The sequence below is a fragment of the Esox lucius genome, chromosome 15, assembly GCF_011004845.1.
Source record: "Esox lucius isolate fEsoLuc1 chromosome 15, fEsoLuc1.pri, whole genome shotgun sequence".
Taxonomy (NCBI): domain Eukaryota; kingdom Metazoa; phylum Chordata; class Actinopteri; order Esociformes; family Esocidae; genus Esox; species Esox lucius.
Window position 1 is genome coordinate 22,061,974 of NC_047583.1, and position 19,790 is coordinate 22,081,763.

The 19,790-nt window shown below is 45.7% G+C and overlaps 1 protein-coding gene across 19 annotated transcripts in view; it reads left to right on the forward strand.

The window, feature by feature from the left end:
• Positions 1-1,003: 1,003 nt before the first annotated feature.
• The window catches only part of gphna (gephyrin a), a 59,632-nt gene continuing 40,845 nt past the window's right edge, over positions 1,004-19,790 (forward strand). For all 19 annotated transcript variants that reach the window (XM_020054244.3, XM_029125458.2, XM_029125455.2 and 16 more), the window contains exons 1-2: positions 1,004-1,127; positions 18,318-18,396. In XM_020054244.3, the coding sequence (XP_019909803.2) occupies positions 1,064-1,127; positions 18,318-18,396 (143 nt within the window). In that variant the 5' untranslated portion in view covers positions 1,004-1,063. The remainder of the gene's footprint in view (positions 1,128-18,317; positions 18,397-19,790) is intronic.

Genomic DNA, 19,790 nt, shown 5'->3' on the forward strand with positions numbered 1-19,790 from the left:
ATGTGTTGACCCTCTAACATCCCATGTCTCATCTCCAGCAACAAACTAGGGACATATTCAGCACATCAAAGAAACTCTGTCATTTACCCTCAGTTGCATGCTGACTTCAAAGACTGGCAATGGCCTTGTTCCACTGAACCGAGGGAATATGTCTGGCTGGTCAAACTGAATGATAATGGCCTTTTTCCTGGCAGGCTCCAAATAGTGTGTGTTTGTGCGTGTATGTGTGTATGAGAGAGAGAGAGAGAGAGAGAGAGAGAGGGGAAAGAAAGAAAGCAGGATTTAGAAGCCTTCTGGCAGGCTGAAGGCCCTTGTGCTCTCCAGACAGTCTCCATTAGTCCCCTCAGTGAATCTGGAGCTGGAACAGAAACAGCAGTCATAGAAGCACACTGGTCTGATTAGTAATCAGGTTACCAACTACTTGGATGACCTCTGTTGTAGAAGATTCACCAAGAAGGTCATACTAATGGCTGTATTTTGCTTCTGATCCACTATAGAGTAGTCCAACAAGCATGGAACAAAAATTGTAATAATGTTAATATTTAGCCATCTTATTAGAGAAACTGCGTGGAGAAGGGAAAATGCTCTAGGCGATGGGGTCTATCCCAGTGCTGCCACCAATGTTGCGATATAAAGAGTGGACATCTGCATAATCCGGTGTCATTCTAGAAGTAAGCCTGCAGTAAATGCGCTACCTGCCACATACGCTGCGCAATAAAAGCCTGGGAGAGACAGAAGTACAATACCCACATGCGGGGAGAAGACCACATTATACTACATTACGGGCGGTACGCTGTAGGCTTGTGGCATCTCTCATTTCGGAAACTGCCTACTTGTAAGGGTTTCCGCATGAATGCACGTATTCACATTTTCAACTGCCCACGCACAGTGAAGAAGTGTGGGATGATTTCTAAATATACATTTCCCTAACATCGTGTTTCTGCATGGTCTGAACTCGACTTGTAACGCCTGGCACCCATACAGCCCCCCTCCTCCCCTTGTTCAATGCTCTCTGCTATCGATTCACATTGGACCCTCAGTGCGGGCGAGAGCGGTGGTAAACATGGCGTCGGAAGGGATGATTTTAACCAACCACGACCACCAAATTCGAGTCGGAATTCTAACGGGTAATTTCTAAATCTCTCTAAATTGTTTTATTTCATTTCCGGAAACTCCTGTGTGTTCAGATTACGTGAGTGTCCATGCTGTCTTGCTCTCCAGTTGGTTTGAGCCATCTCGCTAGCTGAGCTGTGGCTATCTCGCATCGGCTTCTCGAGCCTGTCAAACGGTTAGCTCGCTACAGTACTGCTTGACCTGTGTTCCTCGACTCCTAGCTATAACGCTGGTGATTTACAGATGTTTGCCTCTGTGTGTTTTTTTAAACAAATTTGCGACATTTTAATGATTTTTATATGCAAAATGCACATGTTCACGAATGTGTACAAATGCTGCATTTTTTCGCTGTGTAGAAAGCAGTTTTGTGATTTGAATAATTCATGTCTTGTACGCAAGCAAGCAGTAGCCTGGTAAAGCAGAGTAGCACGAGCAAATTTTGTCAGTGTCGCGGACTCGAAACTAAGATCTGAATGAATGACAATACATTCTTACATTTCATCTTGATTTATTTTGCAATACTATTACATAATTAATTGTTGGTAGCTGCTAAGTTAACAGCACTATTCATTTAGAAAATAGGAGATTCATTAGTGTGGGAAGCTTGTCATAGCATGTCATTGCATGAACATTTTAGACGCATTGATTCCGATTACTTGTTATAGATCATCCAACATAGTTGTTCATTGCAATACGTTGTATTGGATGCATGACAAAATGGAGCTGTATTTTGGTGCAGCTAAGCGGTAGTCAATTTAACCAGCCGTAGAGTATAATCGTTGTTTTGCAATTCAAAGCAAGTCTGCTGAGCTTTATGTCTGACCCATTCACCCGACCCGTTTTTATGGAAATAATAATTGCTAAAAGATGACACACACTGTTTGGACATAACAATCTGACTACGGATGAGGACCTATCACACACGAGTACCCCACCCCGCCCCCTAGATTCGGGGTAGGCGCTGTTCCTTGAAACGTGGTGCTGAAATTGAGCGTTTTAACGCAGCGGTTTGTTCGAGGGGTATCTCTGGCATTACAATGGGTGGGGCGTTGGGGATCCCCCAATGGCATGTAATGCTATATCTATTTTAAACGCTTTCACCGTTTTTATCTCTTCTTAATTACTAGTCAGTCGGAGGACTTCTTTAGCTGTATTTAAAACATCTTATTCTAGCAGATGGTTTGTGGCCACAGTTTGGACTATTTGTGAACCATGTTAATGTTTATGAATGCTGCCCAAATCTCTTTCCATAACCCATCCAGGAGATGAATGATACCTTTGACCTTCAGACTGTCCATGTGGTATGCAAATTGAAATACTTTCCGAATTTTACTGTTAATTGTACTGAATGAATGTAGTAGTGTCTGCATATCATTTCTTTAGTCAGTGGAAAGCTAGCTGTTAGTTTTTAACTGCCATTTCCTCGTCTCAGTATGAAATGTTGTCCATCAGTCCTCCTCTCCTGTGTGGTCTTACATCAGAGATGTCATGATTCTCTCTGTTAAGCATCTCACTGGAAAAGGCTAATAGAAAGTTTCTGTAGAAGGTTTCTGAGGGAGATCTCACCTCTGTGGCGGACTACACGTTTCCTCTCGATCCTCTACATCCGTCAAAAAGAGGGGGCACCTGAACCCACTGGTCTATTCCGGACCAGCATTACACCACAGTCATTCATTAGAAAGATAAAGTAGACCTGGTGTTTCTGGTAGTCTCCGCCTGTGTGAGTTTGCTCCTCGTGTGTGTTCAAACATGTGTTTATGTGTTGTGATGGTTGTCACTGTGTATTGGCCAGATGCTGTAAAAGCTTCATCCATCCAGCCCGACAGTGGAGAGCAGTGGGCCACGGCAGTGTGTTTAGCTGGGCCACGGGCAGGTTCTCCCAGTTCCCTCCTCCTGACTCTCCCGCTGTTTATCAAGTGGCTGGCAGCTAGCATAATTGGCCTTGTCAGGTGTGTGTGTGTGTGTGTGTGTTGTGTTTGTCCATGCATCTGTAGTGGCAGCTATGCTAATTGTCCTTGCAGGTGTGTGTGTTTTAATCTTAGGTGTGTTTGGGGTTTGGTTCCTGTTGGTTAGGTAGATACACATGATGGGACATTCGTACCGGTAGTAAAAGACTCAGCAGTTGTTTGTCATTTGGTGTGTCACCCTATGTGTCGTTTTGTCTGTCTGTCTGTGCCTCTTCTTGTCTGGCTGTACCAACCTGTCTATTGCTCCGTCTGTCTCTTTGCGTCTGTCTGTCTTTCTATGCGTCACCCTATCGGTCGTTCTGTCTGTCTGTTTGTACTAACCTGTCTGTCTTTCTGATCTGCCTGTCTGTCTGTACCACCCTGTTTAGTGTACCTGTTTAGTCTGTACCACATCTTTACTCTCCAGTAGTCCGGAGAGTAAAGATGCAGTGTGACTTAGTTATTCTACATTTTCTGACAATATTAACTTTGATAAACAAGACAAAAAAAAAATAACTTGGGGCAAGAAACAGAAAAATAAAAACCTGTCAAAAAGTTTGTTTCTTCTCCCAGCACCCGATGTTGCATTCAAAGGAGCTGCGGCTGGCGTGGATTTCTTTTTCTTCCAGACAGAGTAGAGCAGAGTGTCTGTCTGACAGCTCCTGTCTCTGTGCTGTTCAAAGAGCTGATCACAACCACGCTGCAATGCTACGCCGCACAAACCAAGGCTACATGGTCTGTGTGTGCTTCCTGTCCCTCTCGCCTTTGCACAATGGCCTCCTTTGCGTGTGCCCTGCTGAGATCCCCGTATCTCCCGGGGTCGAAGGGCACGACAGTGTTGTCTGTCCTCAGCCTTTTACCAAGACTGTAAGCCTATGGGAACTTCTCAGACAATTGACCTTGAACAACCGACTCAAATCTGCCTTGCAGAAATGAGAGGAGCTGGGACTGTTGAACGCGCTAATGAGGTGAGGGGAACGTGATGACAGTTGGTGCCGCTGCAGGGTCTTGTCTGGACACAGATCTGCTCTAACCGTGTAACACCTCGGAAGCCCCTGTTTGCTGATCTGAGATCAGATACTGTAAACTGTAAGCTCTATAAGCTCTGGCTGGCTGTGAAGGAGGAGATGCCGGCAGCTAATTCAATCTGGAGCTCATGTTGCCAGCCTTTTAGGACTTACTGAGTGTTGTTGCCGAGAGGCTTCTGTTAATGCCAAGTGCTACTCTACAGTGGGAGTCTACCAACCTTAAACCAACCTTACATGGTCTTAATGAGATCTGGTGGGATATATTTTAGTCACTGGTATCAAGGGTGCCTCTTAAGTCAATGTAGTCATTCTATAGTGTCCATTTGTTACAGCAGACGATGGCAGTGTTTGGTCTCCATTTTGAATGGAGGTTGGCCTTGTTCGTATACGTCCACACAACCACACGTGGCTTTTCACATCTGCTGAGGCTTTTCTATAAGCTCCCTGTCATTGGATTAAAGCCCATCGAACATACTACTGTAGATTATGGATTAATGCTGGAATTAGGATCATTGGACATACTGTTATTAGATTGTGTATTTCTGTGTGTCGATCGCTGGGAATCTCTCCTATGGAACTAGACGACTGTCACCGTGGACATGCTTTCTGCAGCCGTAGTCCATCGTGTACTAGCCTCTGTGCTGTTTGATGAGAGTCACCTTGCTTGTGGATGTGCCAGTCTGGCTGGGGAGACCTATTGTATTGGTGGGTGTAGGAAGATAGGGTGTTCTGGTATTACTGTGACCATAATTCAATCGTAATGATCTCTGAGAAAGCCGAAAGGGGCTTTGAGACTGGCTGGTCATTGCGGATCCCACAGTTTCATATCCGTGTTTGTTGTAAGAAAACATCAACACCTTGAGGGTTAACAGTTTAGGCATCAAATCTGACTGGTTAGTGTAAGGGATGCTGTTTGGGGCAGTGTTAATTACATTTTTTTTTTTTCTTTTGAAGAACCAGCCCTCCCCAGAACATGCCGGATCAAATAGCTGCTGGTGCTCTTTATTTTATTTGGTCCTTGCAAAATTGGTCAGTATTAAATGTTTGAAGGATCTGGGCAAATGTCTGACATTGCCTCTTATGAGACAGTGCTGCACTCTAGAGTCCCTAACATGCCAGTTCCTAACACCTTGGCCCCTCAGGGCACTTCTCTCTACTCCCGGTTTATGTGTTCTTTCAAGGGTATACAGCAGTGCCCACGGGCTCCGGGCGCAGTGCCCAAGGGCTCCAACGCTACATGGCTTTGTCATAAATGTGGAACGCCACAGAGCACCTGGTGTGATGACAACAGTATTTCTAGAGATTGAACTCTTTGCTACACGTGTCTGCCCGTACTCCATTCATTGGAATACACCACATCAGTGTGTTGTAGACCCAGTGGGCCAGCCAGTGGGCCAGCCAGTGGGCCAGCCAGTGGGCCAGCCAGTGGGCCAGCCAGTGGGCCAGCCAGTGGGCCAGCCAGTGGGCCAGCCAGTGGGCCAGCCAGTGGGCCAGCCAGTGGGCCAGCCAGTGGGCCAGTCAGGTAGTGTTTCTATAGCCTTTGGTTTATGCAGACTCCCTGTTCTCCTCTCCCCTGCTTTAGTGGAGTGCCTGAATGATAGAAGTACGAAGATAGTGAGGGATTGATTAGAAGAGAAGAGGGGGAGTGGGAAATTAAAATTTGTAACGAGAAAAAGACAACGAGCTAAAGAGTGAGTGCGTGAGAAAGAGAGAGAGAGAGAGAGAGGCTTCACCATTGGTTCAAGCCTGGGACTGGAGGGAGAGAGAGAGGCTTCACCATTGGTTCAAGCCTGGGACTGGAGGGAGAGAGAGAGGCTTCACCATTGGTTCAAGCCTGGGACTGGAGGGAGAGAGAGAGGCTTCACTATTGGTTCAAGCCTGGGACTGGAGGGGGGGAGAGAGGGTGGGTGGATGGATGGAGGAAGGAAGGGGTGGATGGATCAGAGGCTTGATGAGTCCATTAGGATGTGGATGGAGCAGTGCTGGGTCATATACATGCTGAGTGACTTCTCTTTCTGCTGCTGTTGCCTGAGTGCCTCTACTCTGCTTGACCCTTTCTTTACTTGTGCTCTTTCTCTCTCTCTTTGGGGTATGTTTTGTAGTTTATTTATTTTTTATTTATTTATTTCTCTCTCACTTTCTACCTCTGTAAAGCAGGGCAGCAGCTCTTTCCTTGTAGGTTTTAAACACATGCGCGCGCACACACACCCACCCAACTGACAGTCTTGTATATTTTGCCGTGTGGGGATCAGAAAACCAAAATCTGTTTCCTAACGTTATCCTTACCTCAGTTCTAACCCTATTTGTAAGTGTGACCCTACACCTAACCCCTAAACTGCAAATTGACGGTAAAAGTCAGTCTTTTCATTTTGTACTGTTCTTGTATGGACTTCTGGTCCTAAGTTGATCTGTGAAATGAAAACCAAAACGAGCACACACACGCGCACAAACACACACACACACACACAGTGGTTGCAGAAGAGACAGAGACTCCTCTTGAGTTCAGTGAGAAGACAGAAACAGCTAAAAGAACATCAGGGCTAAAATCCTCCCCAGTCTTAATCCTTTAGTAATCTATGTTTTCCCAACCAAGAGCCTGCAGCTCACCATAGTTTGGGTGTGTGTGTTTTTGCGTGTGTTTGGGCTTTCCTTTCACAGATCAAATTAGGACCAGACATTCTCACAAGGATGGTAAAACATGAAAAATCTGCCCTATTAGAACCTTCTGCCAGTCTCGATGACAACAATGTAAATTTCCAGTTAAGGGGTTAGGTTTGGGTCAGAGTTATAAATGGGGTTAGCGTTGGAATTGAGGTTTCTTTAAGGTTTAGATATTAAGGGATAGGTAAGGATTGAAATACAGCAGTGTATGTTAGAGTGTGCTCCAGGTTTAACAATACATGAATTGGTGATAGTAAAACCTGACCCACCCTGTTGTGACTATTTTTTACCAGAAATTTTTTTAATCGCCACCAGAAAAAAGTATATTTTCAGCATTGAGGTTAGGTTTAGTGTAAGGTTGCCCCAACATTGAAGCTGAAACTCTCAATAACCATGCGGTTGTGTGTGTGAGACAATATCTTGGTGCCACTGGCTAGCTTAAATCAGATGTCTTCGCTGGCAGTTGCAGTGTGAACTGACATTTACATTGAAAAGCCGTCAAGTATTTGAACAAAATGAGTCCTGGTATTAAAGTAATCTACAAAAATACCTACAGCACCCACAGGAAAAACTAATACAGATGGACATGTGCGCCCATGGCTAGAGTGAAACATGTTTCATTCACCTTTTGTGGTGCAGAAAAATGCGGAAGTTGGCGATTTGGATGTTGCACATGACAATATCGCAATTTAGTTTATAATTTCATTAATCGTGCACCCCTAGTTTAGGGTCAATCTTATAATTTGGGTTAGTTGTCCAGCAAGGTAAAGTTTAGACATAAAGGTTACATTATTTGAGGTTAAGATAAAGTAGGGAATTAGGGGACATGGTTTTCTGGCCCCTACAGGGATAAAAATATATATACATGTGGGAGGATATGGTGTGTACGCGTGTGAATTCGTTTTGGACGGATTTTAAGTCATTGTGGAGTATAGTGATGAGTCATACTCCTCCACGTGGAAGGTTGATTTGAATAAAGAAAGAATGCAGGGAAAGAAGAAGGATCAATACCGAGACTGTCCTCTGCAACTCATGATGCCAGCCTGTTTTGTCATGGCTCACATTGTTCAGTCTTGTGACTGACCTGCGGGCTGAGGGAGCTTGTTTAGTTTGCAAGGTTCCAGTCAATTCAGGATGCACACCAAAGTTACACTTCTCTTCAGTGTTTTTGAGTTAGGAACATTTTGATATTTGCCTCTGGATGTGTTTGCATTTGTTGAATGGGCTGGAATTAAAACAGAGTCAACCCAACTCTCCAGTTAGAGAGCTTTCTTTCTGTGGAGAGGGAAAGTGGGCCTGTTAGCTCTGTCCAGTTCTCTGTTGACCTCTGCTTCATTGTGCTTGTGCTTTAAATCTTCTTAACAGACGCTGCCAAAGCCACAGCTTTATTCTACTACATTTATTAAGGTTATTAAACACCACAACAATGGCATGCTGCGGGAAGTAGGACAAGGTCACAGTCAGATTTGCTTTAGTCGTACAGCGTATCATTTGTTTTGGCTCACACTGATTAAAGTAGGTGGAACTCCTGTAACTGTGAGCCACTGACCATGACCTTCACGGCACCAAGCTGTACACGATGTCAAAGGGAATCATTCTCCCTCCGTCTAACCAGACGCTAGCGCGACGCTGGACCCTGGCAGCACACTCCCTCCACAGACTGGTGACAAAGATGTCGGTTTGGCTCTCTGTTTCAACCACTGTGGAGATTATCAAGCTTCAGTGTTAGTGGACAGAAAAGCACTCTGGCCCCGTCCAGTCTCTGGTTGTCCAGGCCGATCCTGTCATAGTTCCATCAGGGACGTGGGGGGAGGTGTGTACCGCCACTATACGGGGAGGGTTATCAATGATTCATAGTCCACATCTCACTGGGTTAACAGGTGTTTCAGTCTGGAAGGTGTTGGCAGCCTGGGGAGTACAAGGAACATGCTGCCTGTGATTCCTCTAGGATTTTCTTACAGCTGATGTGGCCAAGGTAGACTAGCTGTTCCTGTGGACTTCCATTAGTTGAGCCAATGCTAGTTAGAAACTTTGTATCCATGGATCTTACAGAATCCATAAAAAAAATGCTAAAATACTATAAATATATAAGGGCAAAAAAAGACAGACAGTCAGACAGACATCGTAGCTAGCCCATGGAGCTACTGATGACGGCTAAAGACTGTCAGACAGACATCGTAGCTAGCCCATGGAGCTACTGATGACGGCTAAAGGCAGTCAGCAGCTGCATAAAATACAGTAATTTCTGCAGCTGTCTAAAAAATTGTAATCTTATAAAGGAAGATGTTGTTGGACAGGACAGCAATGACTGTGTCAAATGTTCCCTCTGTTTTTCTGTCTCATGCTCATATTCTGTCGCCCCATTTTTCTGTTGTGTGTGTGTGTGTGTGATCCAGGTCTGGCAATTGATTTGGGGACTAGAAGTCCCCGCAAACCTGATAAATTGGCCTTGAAAGTTTTTTAGCTAGTTCTCACAAAAAGGTGTTTTTTCACCTAAGGGCTTAGGGAAAAACTTGCATTTGGGTTTGTGTTAAAATTGTGGATTATTTTTGGGTTAGGTATTATGTGTTCGTTTTGGGCTGTTTGAGTTGATGCATAGAGGTTAGGTTATTAAGGTTAAGGTTAGTGAGTAAAAAGGGGGACAGGCGTGGGTGGAGAGAGACGGCTCAGCTCAAACAGCTGTACTGTTAATCCAGGTAGAGAGGGAGGGAGCGAAACAGAAAGGTTGAACAGGTCTGGCCTCTCCCGCCCTGTTCCTGAACACACACACACAATACTTGGAGAGATTGCTTGCTTCTGTATAGCTTTGCCAAAGCAAGTACATGCGTGCGTGGCGCTGTGCAGTGTCAGTTTAAATGATCAGGTGTGTGTTTGTCTCTGCCGTTCTGATTCCTGCTGTAGCAACACAGATGTACTGTACCCTGCCCAGTCCGGGAAGCTCTACTGCAATCCAATCAAATACTGGCCGCCGTTCTAAATAAAGACTGCCCAGAGACATGCGCTGTCAATACCCGGAGAAATCTGTCCACATCTCTTCCCAACCAGTCAGTCATGCAAACGGACTATTTTTATTAACAGACTAACATATGCACATACATAGTAAACATCCCTAATGGGACCCTATAAGGTGCTTAATTTTGACCAGGACCAATTCAGGAATAACAATAACCTGGAACTCAGCCATATGTTCAGCGTTAACCCTTAAATGGATGGGCTCATTAGCTTACGTTGAGTTGAGATTACATTAGAGAATGTATCCACTGGCATTTTGCCATTTGCAAGTCAGTAATTTGGAGGTATGACAGTGACATGTCTCTGCATCTGTTTAGTGGGACCGAGTTACGGGAATAACGTTCTGTCAGCCCGTTTAGAGTTGCAGTTACGGGAATGTAAATAATATGTCCTTTGGCCTTTTGCTCTCTGCAGGGCAAGCGCTCCGTTTATGGATGCAACGTGCCATCCCTTGTCTCTTAGTGTGATGAGCCTTAATGCGGCAGCTACGGAAATGACATCCTGTTAAGTGCGACAGAGTTACAGGAATGACATCCTGTTAAGTGCGACAGATTTACAGGAATGACATCCTGTTAAGTGCGACAGAGTTACAGGAATGACATCCTGTTAAGTGCGACAGATTTACAGGAATGACATCCTGTTAAGTGCGACAGAGTTACAGGAATGACATCCTGTTAAGTGCGACAGATTTACAGGAATGACATCCTGTTAAGTGCGACAGAGTTACAGGAATGACATCCTGTTAAGTGCGACAGAGTTACAGGAATGACATCCTGTTAAGTGCGACAGAGTTACAGGAATGACATCCTGTTAAGTGCGACAGAGTTACAGGAATGACATCCTGTTAAGTGCGACAGATTTGCAGGAATGACATACTGTTAAGTGTGACAGATTTACAGGAATGACATCCTGTCAGGTGCAGTTGAATTACAGGAATGACATCCTGTTAAGTACGACGGAGTAACGGGAATGACATCCTGTTTAGTGCGACGGAGTAACGGGAATGACATACTGTTAAGTGCGACGGAGTAACGGGAATGACATCCTGTTAAGTGCGACAGAGTAACGGGAATGACATCCTGTTAAGTGCGACAGAGTAACGGGAATGACATCCTGTTAAGTGCGACTGAGTAACGGGAATGACATCAAGTTTACTGAGTCACTGCAAGCAGCCGTGGCCGGGTGGTTGTTTGCCCGTTAAGGGCATGGTTATCTGCAACCCACAGTTCATTTCAGTGGCAGGACATGGGGTACTCACCTCTGTGTATTTAAATATCCCTGTTTCTCCTGTCATTTTCACCCTGCTCACTCCTCACTCTCCTCATTCCCACCCTGCTCACTCCTCACTCTCCTCATTCCCACCCTGCTCTCTCCTCACTCTCCTCATTCCCACCCTGCTCTCTCCTCACTCTCCTCATTCCCACCCTGCTCTCTCCTCACTCTCCTCATTCCCACCCTGCTCTCTCCTCACTCTCCTCATTCCCACCCTGCTCTCTCCTCACTCTCCTCATTCTCACCCTGCTCTCTCCTCACTCTCCTCATTCCCACCCTGCTCTCTCCTCACTCTCCTCATTCCCACCCTGCTCTCTCCTCACTCTCCTCATTCTCACCCTGCTCTCTCCTCACTCTCCTCATTCTCACCCTGCTCTCTCCTCACTCTCCTCATTCTCACTCAGCTCACTCCTCGTTCTCTCATGCATTGAGTGATTTCGTTTATTCGCCAGTTCAGAGAACACAGGGATATCACCAAAAAGTCAGAACCTTATTTCCATGAGTGTTCCTAGATTCCATGGTGCAATAAATTACATTTAAAGACTGATTCAGTGTATAGATATCAGATACCAACCCCTTCTTTAGATATCGGAATCTATTGCTTCATCATTAACCAGCTTTGGGCATCCTTTTAGTTTTGGTGGTATCTTCTCCTTCTATATTCTTATCATATTCTTATCCATCTCTCTCCTCCCTTGCTCCAGCCAGACCTGTCGATCTATGTTGATGTATGGTCCGGCCCACCTCATCATTCCTCTCCTCCCCCTTCCTCCTCTCTTTTTGTATGCTTTCTGTTCTCCTCTCCTTTCTTCTTTACGACCTTTCTGTTCTCTGCTCCAATCCCAGACTCATTCACTCCATCCTTCCTTCCAATGTTTCAATCGTTCCATGTCTTGTTTTTTCTTCCTTTTCACCTTCTTCTGTTCTCCTACCGGTGTCTCTGTCTTTCCATCCGCAGGAGCTTAAGGGGGAATGAAGGGATGGCGTGGAGTGGGTGAAGAGAGGATGGGCAGTGGTGACAGGAAGGGGCTGTGGAGAGGAGAGGGCCCAGTCTGTCCAGAATGGAGCGGCACTGTGTACTCTAGTCAAGACAAAGCATTTTTCAATTGCTCTGATTTCCTTTTCTACAACCTATCATTTCCCTCTGAAATACTGCATTGAAGTGCTTCATTAGTGAGCATCCATTCAAAATGCATAAGTCACTTAAATAAAACATCAACAGTCAGAGGAGATAGAGGCCCTATACGTTCAGCTGCTTCTATCTGCACTCCCAAATGCCACCCTAGTCCCTACTTAGTCCACTACCTATGGTCTAGGGTCCATAGTTCTCTCATCAGAAATAGGGCACTTTATACTGTAGGGGTCTGTGCATTTCGCAACTAAACCTGGACTCTGCTGCTGCAAACTTCAAGTATTTCAAACAAATTAAAATGGAGAAACTCCAGGTGATCGCTGTTTCCCTCTGTCCGTCTCCCCGTCTCTCACCTTCTCCGTCCGTGTCCCTATCTTCCTCTGTTTCTCTCTTTCAGTCTCTCTCTGTCATCACTAGTGGGGACTGTAGACTAATGGGTCTCCCTTCTCATGTGCGTGTGTCTGTGGAGTGTATCTCAGTTGGACGTGGGCATGCGAGGATGTTATGATGCATGTAGGCCACCATGTGTGTTCCTCTGCCTGTCTTCTGGCAGGGTGGTCTATGGGTCTGAGTGTGTGTGTGTTGAAGGATGGGCTGTGCAGGGTGGTCTATGGGTCTGAGTGTGTGTGTGTGTGTGTTGAAGGATGGGCTGTGCAGGGTGTCATGCTGACTCAGTTCCTAGCTGTAGCGGAGCACCGGGGATGTAGTCTGATGTTTTATGAATTCCTCCAACTGAAGATACAATTGATGGATACAGGCTCCGAGGCGCTGATCATTCCTAGAGCAAGCCCAGGGCACTAGTCACCTCCACACATATAGTTTTTCTCTCAATTAAACTGAAGTTAGTTTTTTTTTGTGTGGGGGGGTGGGTTAGGGTATGTTACTGAGTACGGTTTCCTTGCCTAATTTTGCTCTAGTGGCTCCTTGTGACAGCTTGTGAGGTAAAAGACTGGAAAGTGCATATCTGGGACGTAAGGATTCCGATCTAGACTTTTTGGTTGAACGAGCAGCATAGTAAGAACCAGAATGGCATGGGATGGGATTCAGAAGACACACATATCAACATGAGTCTGTTGGGATTTGCTGTAATTAAGTAAGACAAATTGGAGAAAAAAATATTGGGGACAGGAACAAAAAGGCTTCAAAATAAACACACACAACAAGTAGGCTTGGTTGTTCCTTAACTGCACCTATACTCAAAATAACTACAATTGGAAATATTTCCAATGACTAGCGCATTAGTCTTAGTCACTGCCTTAGAGTACAGCTGAATTCCTGGCTAACGGGAGACACTCAAACTAAAAACGTTATAGCTCAGGAGTGTTTGCCGTCAGTGGGTGGTGTTGTTTTAATGGGTCACAAGACCGTCAGTCCAGAAGGTTTCCCTTGAGATTTTCATACAATATTGTGACCTCCCTTTCGCATGATGGATTGCAACATTCAATGAAGGGGTGTTTCCACCAACTCTTGATGAGGGTTTCCTCACTCATTTGCTTGACATTTTTAAGAATATAGAGAGTACACCAGAACGTTATAGAGAGTACACCAGGTTATAAGCACCTTATCAAGGATACAGTGCAGTCCATTTGGACAGTGCATTTGGACAGTGACACAGTTTGTTCTGTTTTGGCTCTGTACTTCCACACGTTGGATTTAAAATTAAACAATGGCTGACTGGTTAAAATGCAGGCTGTCAGCTTTAATTTGAGTATGTACATCCATAAACCATAACCCGTGTAGGAATTACAGCCCTTTTCTTAAATAATCTGCCTATTTCAGGTGACTATGTAAGTGGACAGATGAACATAATCTTCAGTAATGGTGTCATGATTAGCTGCAAGGTGAATTGCCGTCCAGGGGATTTGGTTGGATATTAGCAGACAAGATGTTTCTGTACACCTGAAAAATTCATCCTACTTCTGCTATCAGTGGCGATTTCATAAACAACACTGGGTCAGTTCCAGTAACAGTCACACGTGCCCATACATGCCCAGAACAAAACACTCCCTACCTTTTTTCACAGATACCTTGGTATGCTAGTTTTCCGGTTTTCCTCCACACTTTCCTCTTGCCCTCACTCTGGTACATGTTAATACTTGTGTCATCTGTCCACAGCACCTTTTATCAGAGCTCCAGTTTTGGGGTTGTACTGTTAGTCTGAACCGGTGTTCATACGCGTGGCAGTCCAGCCTCTGTAGTACGGCTGGTGAAGACTTCCGGAGGTGGAAGAGGCTGACGTCCTTGTCTCCTTCCTGGAGGGTACTCCTAATCCTGCTTCTGCTCTTCTTTTTAGTTTTTTCGTGTGTCTTGTTTATGGTGAGCATTCATTGGTCATCCTCTGTGGAAGTTGTCCTTAGATTTTTTTTTTAATGTCTTCATTATGGTGAGCATTCATTGGTCGTCCTCTGTGGAGGTCGTCCTTAGTCTACCAGGTGTGAATGGTAGGGGAGCACCCGGGAAATCAACCAGACAATGAATGGACAGTTTTACACAAATGGACAGTTTCAATGCGTTGGATTGTGCCCTACCTGTGCTCTGCGGCCGGACTGGGGTTGTTCAGGGGATTCTCTGCCAATGCTCCAAAACTGTGGAACAGTCTACCACTCCACATCCACTCTGCCCCATTCTTGCCCATATTCAAAAAGCACCTTAAAAGCTATCTTTTCAATAAGTCCTTTGATCCCTAACCCCCAAGTCCCCCCTCCCCCCTCATTTGTTAAGTGACCTTGGGTATTATGAAAGGTGCTATATAAGTTATTATTATTATCCCGATTTCATCAAATGACCGCTCACACTGGTCATTTGTCATTGCTGAACTAACTTGTGTTTTATTTCCTCTTCAAAATGTCCCACACAGTTGTTTTGTCCATGTCTCTGATCAATTCATTGTTATTTGTATCACAAAGGCCAGCTTGACTCACATTTACACTTCTTTGGTCCTTGTGTTGTCAGACAACAGCACACAACTCCAAATGCAGGTGTAAAGCCTAGGGTCAAGACTAGACATTGGCAGTTTTCTTGTGCATGCACTAGTGATGCTAATATACACTTTCCTAATAAGAGACAGTTGTGTAGCCAATTGTCCAAATACTTTTGCTACACTTAAATGGGGGTGGGGGGCTGCAAGGTGTGCTGTGATTTTCTAAAATGTTATTTTAATGTGGATGAAAATAACCTCAAACCAAAGCTATCAGTTTGCACCCCATTGTCATTGTATTAGTACATATCCATAGTGCTGGAACACAGAGCCAAAACAACAGCACTAGTGACTAGTGTCTAAATAGTAATGGAGGTAAAATACACCTTGATACATCCAGGATGAAAGGAAGACTGACTTCTTGAAATGTTGAAGCTTCCATGTGGGCCAGTAAAACAAGGTGATTGTCACGTTCCAGCCTCCCATTGATCCTGGTGTTCCCAGGAGGACTAGATTCACCGCGACCATGGCTGCCCTTTCTCCTACTCTTTGTTTCCTTTCTGTGTTTTTCTGAGAAAATGAAGGAAATATTTAGGGTAGAATGTCCTGTCTTATAAAACGTGTTTTAAACTCAATATTTGTAAATTCAACTAGTGGCACTTTCCACAACATGCTGGCTATGCTGGGGTCTTCTGAACAGGCTGACGGATGTGCTGTGTGTGCTAAGTAGAGGCACCACTCGAAAAAGGAATATAAAATAGTATTAGGTTTCATTTCCTTTTTTTTCTTAGCTGATTTTGCTCACATACACACGCTCACACACACACACATACCCCCACACACACACGCTCACATACACACACACACACACACACACACACAGGTGTTGCAACAGTTTGCCGCTGTTGACCGTGAGCCTGGGGATCAGTGTGTTCCTGTCACGGATCTCTACGTCAGCCCTACGATGAGCTGACCTACCGCACACACACACACACACACACACACAGGCGCGCACGCACACACTTGAACACGCACACACGTACGCACACACACACACACATATACACCCCCACACACGCGCATGCGCACACACTTACACACGCCTACGTACACACATGCGCCTACGTGTACGCATTTCTCTCCCCTGCTCCCTGTCTCTTCCTCTGATTCTCCTGTTGCCCTATTTTACACTCTTCTGTCTCTCTCCCCTCTCTCTCTTTCTCTCACACTCTCTCTGTCCCCCCTCAACTCTGTCACTCTCGGTGTCCGTCCACCCATATAATGTAGCATGGGGAGCTGTTGCCCGGTTGGTGAGACAGAAGAAATGGTGAGAGACAGATTGCGGGAAAAGTTTAATAACGAAATGGTTGAACCCAATGAGCATGTACGTCACTTGCTAACGGCTGTTTCAATACACGGCAATTCTAGTCAGGTCACTTCAGTCCATCACTAAAGTTCCAACCTCCTCTGTCCTCTCTTTCTCCCTTTCTCCAACCTCCTCTGTCCTCTCTTTCTCCCTTTCCCCAACCTCCTCCCTCTTCATTTCTTCATTACAGGGTAGCTTGAGTACAATCTGGGTAGTGTGGTGACATAAAGGCTCCTTTGAAGCCTGTTCCAACTGCACTCATTCTCTCTTTCTGTCTCCCCTCGTTCCTCTGGATGTCTCCCTCCTCCTCTACCTGTCTCCCTCCTCCTCTACCTGTCTCCCTCCTCCTCTACCTGTCTCCCCCTTCCTCTACCTGTCTCCCCCTTCCTCTCTTCCTATCATGTCCAATCATCAACACTCTTGCTCAATCTCTTGTTTCGTTCTCTGTCCCCTCATCATTCTTGGGGTGCAAGTGGCAAGCCAGGACAGGGGCTGGTGAGGATAAGGGTATCCAAGTGGCCGAAGTTCCTTTCTGTCTCTCTCCCTTATCTGTTCCTCTCTCATCCACTTCCCTCCTTCCGTCCTTCCTTCCTTCCTTCTCTCTGTGGACATCACTCCTACCGCCTGCAGTCTCCTGCATGGGATCTCTACCTATTTATAGAAAAAGGGTTATCGGGGAGGAGCAGAGGGAGAAGGGGGTTACGGAGAGTGGAAGAGGGAAGAACAAGCAAAGGAGAGGGAGTGCGTGGGTAGAGAACGTGACTCTAAAAGGGGGAAGAACATGTGAATGACAGAGTGGGTAAGAGGAAAATGGAGTAAATGGCTTAGAGAGATGAGAAAGGGGAAGGGAGAATGCTGCAATTACGGAACAAGTATTACACCATCCTCCCTCAGCCGCTCCCTCAGCCTCCTTCCCTGCCCCCTCTCTGTGTTGCTGGTTAAAATGTCAGTGCTTTATATCGTTTAACTGGCTACAGGTCAGCGCTCTAATACGGACCACCATCCCACATGACGACAACGCCCTACGGCCGCTCTATCCCTCCTTTTCTCTCCTCTTGCCGACCCTTTCTTTCGTTCTTTTTCGCCCCTTCTGATTTCACTGATATCCACATTAGTGACGATAGCCTTGTCTCCACAGCAAGCGCTAGGGAGTCAAAACGTCCCCCGAAGCTCGTTGCCACGCCTCTTTTTATCACACTGCTTGCTCAACCAGGACATTTGCACTACAACACAGGTGCTGAAGGTGAACGCATTCCTCAGCCAACAATCACGACCCGGCAGCCCTGGAGCCCTGTGCACTGTTGGGATGCCGTTTGAATCCCGGTCACACAGGGAAGTGGCTGTACTCGAGGAAGTGACTGTGCCATTCCTGTCTCTTTCTTTTTTACCTCCACATCTGCCCACTCTATTTTGGCTCCGTCCTCGATTCCTCTTTCTCACTTCTCTCCCTCCCTCCACTGAGTGAGGAGTGCTGAAGGAGATATTAGGTGTGATGTGATGTCACAGCCATGTCCCCTGAGTGTGCAGTGCTGATGAACATATAAGGTGTGATGTGATGTCACAGTCATGTAAATTGCTGCACTAACGGACCAGAGCACGTTTCTAATTTGTTGTGAAACTTACTTGGCGATTAAACTCTTTCTGATTCTGATGTCCCCTGAGGAAAGCGTGCTGATGGAGAGGTGTGATGTGATGTCACAGCCATGTCCCCTGAGTGCACTAGCAGATGAGTGCTGTGTGTTACTGTGTGTTCACTGACCCACGGAAGGCCTCAACTAGCCTAATATTTTCTCCCCTCTGTTCTCCCTCCCACCCCACCCCTCTCCCCCCCGTTTCCCCACCCCCTCTATCTCTCCCTCTTTCCCTCCAGTGAGTGACAGCTGCTTCAGGAACCTGGCAGAAGACCGTAGTGGAGTGAACCTTAAAGATCTGGTCCACGACCCCTCACTGTGAGTCCATGTTCCCACATTTGACCTTTTGCTGTACTGAGAGGTCCCCATAAATGATTGCCATATAAGAAAATCCTGTTTTCCATAAACCTAATTTTAATCCCTATTTTAACCGTTACCCTAAACCTAACCCCTGATGTGGAAATAGCCTTTTTCTTCACGGGGATCGACAGTGTCGCTCCACAAGGTCACATAGTCCTTATTTTACTGTACATTGGTCGTCCCTAACGAAATAGTCAAACTTTAACACACGCACACAATTGACCCCGACCCTTTTTAGACTCTGGAGGTGTGTGTATGTGTGTGTGTTCCTGCTATGGGCTGGCCTCTTCTCCACGGGACCATCTTGCATCACAGCCTCCACAGCTTAGGTTGTTCCTCACGTAGATCCCACCTGACAAGCCACTTTCACCAAGGACAGAGGCTCCTCTGCTCTCTCTCCAGCCTTCTCTTTGCCTCTCCCACTCCATCCATCTCCCTCCATCCCTTCTGTCAGAGTAAGGGGTCAGGTACCGGCGTGTAGCGTGCCATTTAAATAATTGATTAATCTCAGTACAATTATGCTGGTGCCACATTTGATATTTCACGGCAGCACAGGCGTGTTGTGGACCGTTGAGGCCCCATTGTGTGTGTGTGTGACTGCTTGTGTGTGTGTGTGTGTGCACCCTAAGTCTAATGGCTGTTTGAATACCCAGACAAACCCTAAGGCTAGTTAGCGGTTGTTTTAATACCCAGACTAACCCTAAGGCTAGTTAGCGGTTGTTTTAATACCCCGACTAACCCTAAGGCTAGTTAGCGGTTGTTTTAATAACCAGACTAACCCTAAGGCTAGTTAGCGGTTGTTTTAATACCCCGACTATCCCTAAGGCTAGTTAGCGGTTGTTTTAATACCCCGACTATCCCTAAGGCTAGTTAGCGGGTGTTTTAATACCCCGACTAACCCTAAGGCTAGTTAACGGGTTTTTTTTATACCCAGACTAACCCTAAGGCTAGTTAGCGGTTGTTTTAATACCCAGATTAACCCTAAGGCTAGTTAACGGTTGTTTTAATAACCAGACTAACCCTAAGGCTAGTTAGCGGTTGTTTTAATACCCAGACTAACCCTAAGGCTAGTTAGCGGTTGTTTTAATACCCAGACTAACCCTAAGGCTAGTTAGCGGTTGTTTTAATACCCAGACTAACCCTAAGGCTAGTTAGCGGTTGTTTTAATACCCAGACTAACCCCTAAGGCTAGTTAGCGGTTGTTTTAATACCCATCACGGAAATCAAATCATAACTGTTAAACTTGTTCTGTTGACCTCTACAAACTGTGTGGTCTGTCAGTTAACTAGCATGATTCAGTCTGTCTCTCTGTTCTGTTGTAGCAGGCACGCTTATGGTTTGGTGCAACAACA